The sequence below is a fragment of the Pseudochaenichthys georgianus genome, chromosome 13, assembly GCF_902827115.2.
Source record: "Pseudochaenichthys georgianus chromosome 13, fPseGeo1.2, whole genome shotgun sequence".
In the NCBI taxonomy this organism is placed as follows: Eukaryota; Metazoa; Chordata; class Actinopteri; order Perciformes; family Channichthyidae; genus Pseudochaenichthys; species Pseudochaenichthys georgianus.
This window is the reverse complement of record NC_047515.1, coordinates 5620880-5634031: the sequence shown is the minus strand read 5'-3', so window position 1 is coordinate 5634031 and position 13152 is coordinate 5620880. Positions and strand designations below refer to the sequence as shown.

Below are 13152 nucleotides of genomic sequence, written 5' to 3'. Positions count from 1 at the left end.
AAAAAAGCAAAGTGCAATAATCACTTTAATAAAGGCAGAGAGAGGAGCAGTAGCCTGAGACAAATGGGTGGAAAGGAATCAAATGCAAAGCAAGGAGGTCTCGACTAAAGAAAAGATAAATATAACAGCAGCCAATTATATTTCCCCCTCTCTCCACCTTATCTGCAGAACAAACTGTGTGAGGACGCGTGCGAGGGGATGTGTGTGTTCAGACCATGCAGCTGCTGTTTTTGTTTCTCCCGGCAACCTCCTTCTCCTCGTTCTCTACCCTGCCTTTACTTCATCCAACACACACTATAGAGACGCTATTATTGTACAATTTCCCTCACTGCTCTTAGTCCCTATAACTACATGTATGTACTTAGCGTTATCATCACACAACTGAATGCCAGTAATGAGGAAAGCCAGACACCCCAGAAAACTAGAGCTGGAGTCCTGACATCTTTAGGACTGTTCATACGTGCAAATGAGATGAATGCTAACTGAGCTAGCTATTATTTCATGACCCTATGCTTTAAGTTAAGTGTAGAACAACAGCTCTGAGCTGTCTATCCATCTGTTCATGTTATTTTTGTCTTTATCAGGTTTGTTTCTTCTTTATAGCAAGCATTAAAGTGTAAATTGGCATTGAAAACCGTATTTGTCTTTATGAACATATATCTGCCAATACTGCAACTCTGTGGGCAAGATTTTGATAAAAGAAGCATTCTGGTTTTTGTTTGTAGACCAAGTATTATTGACCATTTAAGGTTGTTGAGACCTTTGTCTGTTGTCTGTGTGGAGAGCAGTGAGATGCATCTGACAACTATGTATGTTTTCATTAGCTTGACATTAGCTTTTTAATTGGCTATTTATGAAACATCCCGACGTAGACATTGTCTCGAAGCTCCAGCTATGATGTTGAGATCTTATTTGCTAATTTGACTGTAAATAATGGACGCCAAACGAAGAGAACCTCTTGGACCAAATATCCACAATCTACCCCGGACACTAAAAAGATTGTTTCTTGCTACTGGAGGCTTGGCGTCCTCCGCCAATAGCCAATTGGTTCCTGGATTGCAAACGTATTGGTGCGTGTCTATTTCTGTTTAGTATCATGCTAGAATTTCAAATGTTCAAGATTTCACAGTTCTCTTGGTGTCACTAACCAATCGATAGCCTGGTTTGAAAACTACCTGTCTATGCGCACCCAGTGTGTAAAATCTGAAAATCTGATGACACAGCCCCTATCCATCTCTAAGGGAGTACCACAAGGCTCTATTCTAGCACCCATCCTATTCTCATTATATATAAATGACATGGAGAAATCAGTGGGCAACTCCTCTATCCACCTATATGCTGATGACACGATTCTGTACACTGCTGGCCCTTCCCCGGATACTGTCCTGACAACTCTTCAGGATAGTTTTCAGAGAATCCAGTCACATCTCTCTGCCCTTGGCCTGGTCCTGAACACCACTAAAACCAAGATCATGTGGTTTGGCCGCAGTGGTGCCTCCCAAACTGGCACTATTGTGACCGCCGATGGCCGGGACCTCGAAATAGTTAAATCTTATAAATACCTTGGATTTTGGATTGACAGTAATCTGTCATTCAAAGAACATCTCTCCAAAATTCAGACCAAGGTTAAAGCTAGACTCAGCTTTCTATACAGGAATCGCTCCTCATTCACTTCATCTGCTAAACTCTCTCTGGTCCAGATGACGGTCCTTCCTCTGTTCGACTACGGTGATACCATCTACCGCTCGGCGTGTAAAGGAGCTCTCGATCATTTAGACGTTCTGTATCACTCCGCCATCCGCTTCGCCACCAATGCCCCCTACAGGACACACCACTGTGACCTGTACTCTCTGGCTAACTGGCCCTCTCTTGAGACCAGACGCAACATCCACTGGCTGATGTTTGTTTACAAAACACTCCTAGGCCTCACCCCCTTCTACCTCACACAATTACTGCAACTCCGCACACCCCCAACGCACAACACCCGGTCAGCTACAAGCATCCTGCTAAAGATCCCTAAAGCCCATACATCCTTTGGCCGCTCCGCCTTTCAGTTTGCAGCGGCAGATAGCTGGAATACCATTCAAAAAACATTACAAATTAAAACCTTTGTCTCCCCCCCGCACCTTCAATGTCACTATTATTGACACCCTGGTACACACATGTAGCTGCTTTGCCTGATGCTGATTTTAATGACTGATTGAACCACAGCAATATTGTTTTAGAGTTTTTATATGTTCAACTGCTATGCCTGTCATCTTTGCTCTATGTGTTTGTGTTGTCTCCTGGGTTCTGTAGTGCCCGGAGTGTGTCTTTTTATTTCCTCCCAAACCCCATCCCCTCAGGAAGCCTTTGCCTCCTGTCAGGTCATTATTGTAAATAAGAATTTGTTCTTAATTGATTTTCCTGGATAAATAAAGTTCTACTACTACTACTCTCATAACACTTCACTTCTTAATGATACAATACCAAGGGCAAGGTCTGGTTCCTTTCGCTTCAAACTATGTTGCGAAGGGTACGCATAGCAAAACTTCTGGAAGTGCCAGGGAAAGCATATTGGTTTTCGGCTCGAGACATAACATAAATGTACTGTATGTGTTCAAAGGAAACAGTTTCTACTATTGAAATGCTCATAGTCTGTGGGTGTGGGTTTGTGTAGTTTTACTTACACTATGAAACTACTTGGTTAGGAAAGATTGTGGTGATGGTTAAAATATGTTAGTTTAGTACGTAGGTTACCTGACAAAAGAAAGGTAATAGTATAAGTGAAGTTATACTTTGTTTTAACCTGTTAAGCCCTGGGGCCTCATTTATAACGCCGTGCGTAGGATTCACGTGGGAAGGTTGCTTACGTAATAGAAATCCAAAAAATAGGTACAGAAATGTTCCGACATTTTTCGATAAATAAGTGGTCCGAAAAAGGTTCATGACAAAAACAATACACATAGCCTTCCTCAGGCAGTGTGTTTGTACCGGGGACAGGAGACCCCCCTTGATGAGAGACTGTAAGAAGTGATCGGGGAATCCCTCCGGAGTGGAGTCATGACGACTGGATCTGAATTATGTTTTTGTATTTGGTGGTTTGTGTCCCAGCTGTCGATCAGCTGTGCGCAGCGTCTCCACTGCAGCCTGTGCATCTGCACCCCCCCCCCCCCCCCCGCAGCAACTCTATATCCACCAGTTAAAGGAAATACAACTAATGTGTTGTGTTATATTAGCTGTACAATTTACCACATATGGTGTTCTTAGTTCCCATACCTCCTGTGTTTTATGAGCGACTTATCAAGTCTTAGCAAACGGCATAAAACATGATTAAACATGGTAGTATATAAAACCATGCTCGTATCTACAACCTATAGAAATGCAAAACGGCATCATTTATGAGAAAACATTTCATAACATTAACACAACATATTCGAGGTGGTTTTAAATAACATATCCGTATTTATTTATTTCTCCAAGTTATGTTTTTGTGTGCACTGAGGAGTCTCAAACAGGCGTTTGTTTAATCATTTTAAGATTGGCTTTAATCAATGTTTGAAAATGAATTCTTGAAATGATAAATGAGAGGTAACATTTTATTTATGGTATTATTTCCACACATTTCTCTCCATTCTTCCTTCTGCCAACGCTGTCGCAGTTTCTCGTCTCTCCCGTTTTTGTGCTTAGTGCGTACGCATGGGTTAGAGTTTGCGTGGAGGACCGCACGTTTTCCCGTCAAGTTAGTATTTTATAAATCACAAACATTGCGTAGAAACTGGCGTATGCCATTTTTTGAGCGTATATCCCTTTATACAGTAAATGAGGCCCCAGAGCCTGTTTTTCACAACCTGATCTCACCAGAATGCGTGACTCCACCACGACTCCTTAACACCACATTGCGTGGTGGAGTCACAAACTTTGTTACATTTACGTGTCTGCACCACGCAAACAAGCCCAATGTAAAGTGAATGAGGCTCCTTTGTCGTGCACACAGCCAGAGCTTCAGCTGTGTCGAATAGATTGTTCCCTTTAGTTAACGTTTTTTAAAACAACATTATATTCCGATTTGATTATGTCCCCTTTATTGTATTACGGAGAGCAATGTGAGCGTCCATTCCCATTGGATAACGCAGGATTTTACACCCGGAAGTAAGTATTCCCCTTACTGTCGATTGATTTTACAGTGCTATCTGCATTACTCATCAACTCAAAAACACCAGATTTTCCTTGTTGATTACACAACATTGATTGGTTTAAATTGTGTGCAATGCTTTTGTAATTTTCCCCTTCGATTCGGAGAAACAAATATTTGTTCAGTTTAGGATGGCCGAAGACACTACACTACCCAGAATCCTCAGCTATTGTTCCTCGTTGCCTCAAGCTCTGTGATTGGTTGACCTCCAACTGCATTCCATATGAAAAAAACGTTTCGTAAAAGATAAATCATACTTTATTCAGCAGTGCTTGCTTTACTCTTTGAAAGTCATCACATGAATGCATTGTAATAAATGGTTTGGCTGCATTAAATATTACACATCTGTCATAGTTCTTTAAAAGAAAATCTTGGTGTCAAAATGTAGAATAACACAAACTCCAACACAACTCAACACAACTTCTTTGACATGCATTTAAGCATAGCCTATTATGTTTAATTAACTTTTAAACATCTTACAACTGGTTTCCTCTCTGTGCCCTTTTCTTTAGTGCAGTCATCTGCAATGAGTTAGAGAGAGAGACAAGAAGTGGGGCTGCAGCCTGACATGCTTAACTAACAATAATGCTTAATTTATTATATCTGTCTATCTAGCATACAATCCCAATAAGCTGCTAGCAACTGCAAAACACTAGTGCTAGCTAATGTTTTGCAAACTATTAAAAGTGAGGCTATTACAGTAGACCTAACGTTAGTCTAGTCACTTCTAATATGTTGCTAAACATTTGCTAAATACATGTTGGCTAACTAATGAGCTTCACATATCAACCTGAAACCCCCCCCCCGCACCACAGTTACTCCGCTGCGAGACGCTGCACGCACCCCCAACTCTGACTGCCTTCCCGCGTCCCTGTGTAACTGGGAAACTGATAGAATTGGATCATAACATCGTGGTGTTTTTGCAACTTCAGCATAGGGGATAGGGATGTTTATTGAACTTCGGTTTAACACATGTATGATTCTGCCGCTCAGCGCTGCTGCTTGCTTCAGTCTGTGTCTGCGTTCTTTCGCACCTGCCTGTAACCTGAGAAGGTCCCGCCTCTCTGGCTGGCTCCCGCCCGGAAAATCTTCAGTGATAGCCTATCAGATAGCGCTGTGGGCGGGACATTGCTCGTGTACACAGAGTGGTGACTGCAGCCAGAGAAACGGCCGCATCAGAGGGGCAGGGGGCTGCATCAGAGCCGGTGACACCAGCAGGATCAATAAAGTGATCAGGAAAGCTGGGTCTGTCATCGGCATCAAGCTGGACCCCTTTGAAGCTGTGGTGGAGAGGAGGACACTGAACAGGCTGTTGTCCATGATGGATAACCCCACCCATCCTCTCCACCTGCAGCTGGACAGACATATAACCCCACCCATCCTCTCCACCTGCAGCTGGACAGTCAACGGAGCTCCTTCTCCAACAGACTGCTGCAGCTCCGCTGTCACAAGGACCCATACAGGAACACATTCCTGCCCACTGCAATAACTCTGTACAATAAATCACCTCTGGCTGGAAGAGAACTCTCTGCTCCATAGTTTCTCTAATAATACAACCTCGCTGTACATTTTACACATATAATCTGTTCAATATTTGATATTCCATATTCCATTGTCATATATTTTTGCATATGTATATTTGAATATATAATATCTACATGTATGTTTTCTATTTCAACACGTATATTTTCTATTTTCTTTTCTTTTCTTTCTATTCTTGTTTATTTGTGGCTTTGTTTTATTGTAAAATGCCTTGTCTTTTATGCTGCTGCAACAAAAACAATGTCCCAAATTGGGATCAATAAAGTACCATCTTATCTTATCTTATCTTACATCCGGACTAAAACCACCAGACTCAGGGACAGTTTCATCCCACAGGCCATAAGACTATTAAACACCTGAACTTTGAAATAACATCCATAACATTCATCTGGCTGCTACTTAGAAATGATTTGTCTAATATATCATATTCCAATCACTTGTATAGACTCTTATTGCACTATTTCACTTTTTACTATTTTACTTTTTGTATTGACTTGCACTATTTTTTCTGTGTATCTGTTTTATTGTGTTGCACTGTTGGAGGAGCCTGTGACCGAAGGGGAGGGGGGGTAGGAGACGTTCGATTCCTGTTTTGAATAGTGTGCCGTCGATGGGTTTCATTCCATTTCAAAATGCTGTTTGTCGCTCAGCGCACTGCCACTCCAACATCCAATCACAGAGCTTGAGGACAAACCGGGGTTTGTCAAGCAAAGTACATGGTGTAGTCCCAAACGATAGCTGAGGATTCTGGGTAGTGTAGTGTCTTCGGCCATCCTAAACTGAACACATATGTGTTTCTCCGAATCGAAGGGGAAAATTACAAAAGCATTGTACACAATTTAAACCAATCAATGTTGTGTAATCAACAAGGATAATCTGATGTGTTTGAGTCGATGAGTAGTGCAGATATCACTGTAAAATCAATCGACAGTAAGGAGAATACTTACTTCCGGGTGTAAAATCCTGCGTTATCCAATGGGAATGGACGCTCACATTGCTCTCCGTAATACAATAAAGGGGACATGATCAAATCGGAATATAATGTTCTTTTAAAAAACGTTAACTAAAGGGAACAATCTATTGGACACAGCTGAAGCTCTGGCCTTCCTTAAAAACTAACTTATTTAATAAAAATCACAGTTGTATTACACACAATGCACTGTTTTTTGAGAACAAAAAATCGTAACTGATGCACCATAATACATTCTGACGAAAAATAAAAATTATTATGAATACAAATAAAATAAAAGAAGCCTCCCGTTAGTTACTACAAGCTATAAAGTAGATTTTAAAAACGTTTTATAGAATAAAAGCTCACTGCAGGACGTTGTAGAAATGCGTGTGTGCACCACGACAAAGGAGCCTCATTCACTTTACATTGGGGTTGTTTGCGTGGTGCCGACACGTAAATGTAACAAAGTTCGTGAGTCCACCACGCAATGCAGTGTTAAGGAGTCGTGGTGGAGTCACGCATTCTGGTGAGATCAGGTTGGTTTTTCAGGTCTCAGGCTCGAAAATGACATTCCCAGAACAAATGACCATATCTTCCCTCCTAAAAGGGTTAAATTAATAATCTTTTTTCTCAAAGCAATGATAAACCTGTGAGTTGGATCAAGAAAAGTCAGAATCAATTTTATGTTAAAGTAAATTCAGATTGAACATAGTAAAACAATGTCAAGTATTGTGTCCGTCAAAAAGAAAAAACATTACTTATAGTGAAAACCACCCTTGAATGAAGGGTTAGTAGACTAAAAGCTTTAGGAATCCCAAACTATAACATATAATAAGTACCCTGTATCAAGATTGATGCAAAACAAGTGAAATTTGACCTTTGTAGAGAGATTTAGAAAAAACAACTTCTGGGGTCATTTGGGTGCATTTTCCATATCTCTGGCCCCACTTGGTCGATTTCGATGATTGACATCTCTTTTTAACCATTAGAGCCAATAGAATCGGGGGGAAGTACGTAAAATCCATCTAAACATTACTCATTGGTGAATGAGTGATGCGTAGCCAGAATGCCCAAAACCGGAAGCTGTCATACACTCTCGTAGCTATCATAGCAGCTAATATGAAAACTCCGTTATTGACATAAATATGATGATGGATTATCAGTAATCATTTCAAAGTGACACAGACACATTGGATTAACCTATGGATTAACCTTCAGCAGCGTTTTTATCATTTGAATGCCATTGAAGACAACTTTTGATCAGAAAAACAGCAAAGTATTTGCACGTATTTGTCGCTTTGGCTCCGTAAAGCTATGTTGTGTGATGTCTGGGTTTGCCTCAGCTGCGGCGAGTTTTAGTCGCACAGTGATGATTATACCTCTAGCATATGTGGAATCTCAGCTATATAGCTGATATCTTGTTTGTGCAGATCCGATAAGTAATAAAGTATTTATACTGTGGGTTATGTGCTAAGTGCGTTAGCATTTCTTCGCTCAGGGCTCATTTCGACGCTTTTTTCGAGACTTGTGTTTTGTTTCGCTAAAAATGGTTCATATTGTCAGTTAGCTGAGTTTTTTCCCGTTAAAGGTGGGTTCGGTAATTTTGGAGAAACCAGCTCGAGTGCGCTAGAATTTGAAAATACACAGCCGGAAAAAATCTGCCACTTCCTTACAGAGCCCCTCCTCCAACACACACGAACACGCACATGACCAATGAGGGCACGAGATAAGTGTGTGCACAGATGGAAGGCTGACAGGCAGGTAGGCCATCCAGTTACTTTAGCCGGCTCAGATGATTGGTCGAGCTTTTTACAGGGCCACGGCTTCCACAGATGATATTTTTTAATGGATTTTTTGTCAAAGCACTTCAGATATTCATTGTTATCGGGATGTTAAGAGCGTTCCATGCAATATAACAAAAAGTGTATCTCGATCCGGTTTCTCAAACTTACCTACCCCACCTTTAAGTGGGTATGACACATTAATAGGTTGTTAAATGTTAAGAAGCCCTGAGACACAGTTTCATGAAAAAAAAAAAGCTGGGCTTAACAGGTTAACAACTGACACAAACAGCAATCTCCTGGGTGACATGCACACCATTACTCACCAGTGCGGGTGTTGATGGTGAAGAAGTTCTGCGGGTTGCCGCTGACGATGCGATAGTTGAGCCTGTCAGCTGCAGCAGGGGGGGTTGCGTCGGGGTCCTGGGCCTGTATCTGGATCACAGAAACATCCCGTGGAGAGTTCTCAGGCACTGAGGGCCGGTACAGGGGCTCTGAGGTCAGCGGCGCGTTATCGTTAACATCTTCCACCTGGACAAAAACCTCGATGGTGGCGAACTGAGGCACAACGCCATGGTCGCTGGCATACACTGTCAGCCAATAAGAGTCCTTGGTCTCGCGGTCCAACGTGTCGGTGGTGTAGATCACCCCTGGTTGAAAAAAGACAAAAAGAGAAAATTAGTGTTCGGATTATTTAAGTCTTTTAAATGTTTCATTATCCAGATACGGCTGAGAGACATTGGAGAACTGGCTGTAGAGCACACCAAGTGAAAGACAACAGTGCTAAGCAAAGTCATGTTTTTCACTGCAGCATTAGCTATGCCTTTTTGTTGAATGGTATATTCAGTTTGCTCTAAAAAATCCCAGAGAACACCCTGTCAACTGTTTCTATAGGGACTTTTTATTTGATAAAAAGTAGTTCCTACGCGAATAACCAGTGGAGTCTTTTGGGAGGAGAGGAATTGGTTGCCTTGTAATTATCTTTTCATTTCATTGCATCATCTGCTTGAGTTTTTCCCATGTCTTCACCCATTGCATGTATTGATTGACACTGTAATAGCTGAATTGTTCCTTTTTTTGTTGCTTTAAACCAATAAAAAGACAAAAGAAGAACAGAAAAAAGAAATTGGTTGCCTGCCATGTGTGAAACATTATGTGAAAAAACGTGTTCTCCTAAGGAAATGATGTTGTACATTCTAAATGCTTTAGTATGTTGTAAGTTGTAATGCCTTGATGTGTCTAACTAAAGGAGCTGGAGTTGCAGTGAAGTAACTAAGGGACAAGTTGTGAGTATCACCCTGCTGTCATACTTAATCGTCTCTCTGCTGCTATTTATAATAGTTTATAACCTGTTGCTTTGCATCCTTTATTGCCTAGCCATAGAGTCTAATTGATGTTTCCCACTTGTAACCGTTACTTATTTGTGTGTGTATCACTTAACCGTGAATAATCATAAATACCTAACAATTATTCTGCACAGCAGGTGGTCTCATTTTGAAATCCTTTCATCTGTTTTTACTCTGAAGTTACAGATCATTTCTCACACATACTCAAACTGACTGGAGATCTGATGAGGTGGCTACATGATGGAGATGTACATGTGGTGTTGAGTGATAGCGAGCAGCCCACCACACATTCTAATAAAGCACTCTATTTCCTTTACTCAATAAACAGACTGGGTGAGTGAAGTCCCAGCCAGACCACAGCCTGTAAAACTGTGTGACTAAAAGCTATCTGTTATAATATGAACACCTGATGTAATAATGTGATGCCTCACCAGCGGTAAGTCTAGTCAGAACTGACTGCAACCTCCCACATCATATGTGTGTCTGCTCTCCGATGGGCTGTCTGGGTCGATATGGAGTGTTTGCATGTATGTGTCTGGTTTGTGTGTGTCTAGTTTGTTTACGTGTGTGTGTGTGTGTGTGTGTGTGTGTGTGTGTGTGTGTGTGTGTGTGTGTGTGTGTGTGTGTGTGTGTGTGTGTGTGTGTGTGTGTGTGTGTGTGTGTGTGTGTGTGTGTGTGTGTGTGTGTGTGTGTGGGGGGGGTTAGCCATTTGATTAGCCAACTCCGACGGAAGAATTTACTTGTTGTATTGTCTACTAACCGTAGCTTCATCATAGAGGGTTTTCCATTCAAATTCTCATTGGCTGCTGCTGCTACTCACTCACTCACTCACTCACTCACTCACTCACTCACTCACTCACTCACTCACTCACTCACTCACTCACTCACACACTCACACACTCACACACTCTCTCACACACACACACACACACACACACACACACACACACACACACACACACACACACACACACACACACACACACACACACACACACACACACACACACACACACACACACACACACACACACACACACACACACACACACACACACACACACACACACAACTGGAGAAGCTCAAGACTTCTCGCGCATACATGCTTGCCATGGTTGCCATGGTTGCCCTTCTGTTTATTCTCCGCACTGGATTCAGCAGCAGAGGTGGGGTTTCGCCGGTTAACATGTCCGTTAAAGTTGAAATCTTCTGGACAAAATTAGAAACGTGCCGGCCAAAGGTCTTCTTTGTTATTTATTGAGCTTAAAACAAATGAACAACGACTCTATGTAAGAATATAAGAATAACACACGGAGGACGGAGCCTCTCTGTTCCTCCCCCTCTCCTGACAGCCCGTCGGTATCCGTGGTCTCATGCAGCTGTAACTTCCAGGATGACTCTAGAGAAGTCATTGCTACTGTATCCCTGTCCCTCTACTTCCCCGAATTAAGCCCTGAATTAAACTTCCTGCATGGGTGTGTGTGTGTGTGTGTGTGTGTGTGTGTGTGTGTGTGTGTGTGTGTGTGTGTGTGTGTGTGTGTGTGTGTGTGTGTGTGTGTGTGTGTGTGTGTGTGTGTGTGTGTGTATGTTTGTGTGTGTGTGTGTATAACCAATATATGGGAGTGATTACCACTGATAACAGCCATCCAATCTGCTGATAACATTCAAAGTTTTTTCAAGTGAAAGTTGTTTTGTGTTTCTCTTAGTATCCTAAGATACTGTTATGTTTGGCTGTGAAAAAAATAATTATGAAGGGCAGACCATCCATTTGTATTTATTTAGTTTTTTTAGAAAGGGGCAGGTCACATAAGATTTTATTCTTCTCCCTGCTCCTTTTCGCTCAATGTCTGTTTTTCGCTCGATGGTGTTTTGTCATGTTTTGTTGGCAATTATTGTACATTTGGTTTTGCGTACCATGAGCGGGACAAATACAAATACATGAAAAGTGGGTGGTAGGCCGCCAGGATACACACTATATTTCTCTACCTCTTAGAGTATGTTCTGATACACATGAGCACACACACGTAAACACACACACGAACCATGCTTCATTGTTCCTGTCCTGTGGGACATTTGAATGTTCAAGGTTAGCTGTAATTAATTCAGAGCTGTCCTGTGCTGTGCTCTCTCTGCCTCTGCGTCCATTCATCTCTGCTTTCTTCTGGACCCTCTGCTGCACCACATGAATACCTCTGCACCGGCTACCACATTGCTTCTGATAGCCCAACTCCTGCTTACAAGCCTGCCTTCCAATTAAGAGTGTGGAATTAACTACACATATCACAGGAGTGCTAGACATAAAACACATTGGAGAGCTGGGAGTGACAGAGGGTGCCTCACCGACCAATCGGCTGCCTCGCAGCTCAGAGCAGAAACAAAGCCGAGCTGCTGCATTGCTGCAGCAAAATCACGGAAAGCTGTGTGACACAGAATGGAAATATTCTGAAATATTAGAGTCTTTGAGCTACGAGCCAAGTGATTCGTGTCCACATACTCGACTGCACTGCTTTCAAGTTAATACTGGACTTCATGTTCTAAATCTGTTGTGGACACAGCACAACAGATATCATGTCTGATGCCAATATAAATAGTGCTTTGGATCTGTTACCTGAACACGCAGGACATTAGAAAAACACATTAAAACACAGGCCGACTTCTACACTGTCTCTAATTTACAGTATATTCAAATATAATTTATTAACAAGGATCCAAGAAAATGTTACGGTTTAAATGAACGTGCCAAGACAACAGACAGCTAACAGGGAAGTTTAAAGTGAATTTCTGAGAAAAGGACATTTGTAATACCTGAATTCTTGTTTCTAGCTGCAGTGAGGGAGGAGCTCTGGAGCCTGACTGGCCTGAGGGCTGCTGGGTATCTGGAGAAGTGCATTGCAACGAGCCAGACAAAGTGAGTCTAGGGCTTAATTGGGAATTAGGGGAAGATTAATTAAGGCAGTGATTAGCATTTGCACTAATCCAAGGGAGTGGAGACCTCTTGTAATTCAATAGACAGGCATTCACTGTCTTTTATTTCTTACCTACTGCACGGCTCAAGTTGGAGGCCAATACTTAGTGGTGAGTGAGTTTGTGTGTGTGTGTGTGTGTGTGTGTGTGTGTGTGTGTGTGTGTGTGTGTGTGTGTGTGTGTGTGTGTGTGTGTGTGTGTGTGTGTGTGTGTGTGTGTGTGTGTGTGTGTGTGTGTGTGTGTGTGTGTGTGTGAGCATAAAAGTAGTTTCTGTAATCGGACTTTAATGAACTTCGAATAAGTTCCTAAGCGTATCTGCTGTATTTTGCTTCACTAATTTTTTTAAACTGAGCATGTGTTAATGTACATGTCGTGAAGTGATGAGTGCACCTG

At 42.0% G+C, this 13152-nt stretch overlaps 1 protein-coding gene across 4 annotated transcripts in view; it reads right to left on the bottom strand.

Annotated features, from left to right (window-relative positions):
- fat3a (FAT atypical cadherin 3a) overlaps positions 1 to 13152 on the bottom strand; it is a 204433-nt gene that overhangs the window by 83842 nt on the left and 107439 nt on the right. For all 4 annotated transcript variants that reach the window (XM_034097344.1, XM_034097345.1, XM_034097346.1 and 1 more), the window contains exon 3: positions 8776 to 9099. In XM_034097344.1, coding sequence (XP_033953235.1) covers positions 8776 to 9099 — 324 coding nt within the window. The remainder of the gene's footprint in view (positions 1 to 8775; positions 9100 to 13152) is intronic.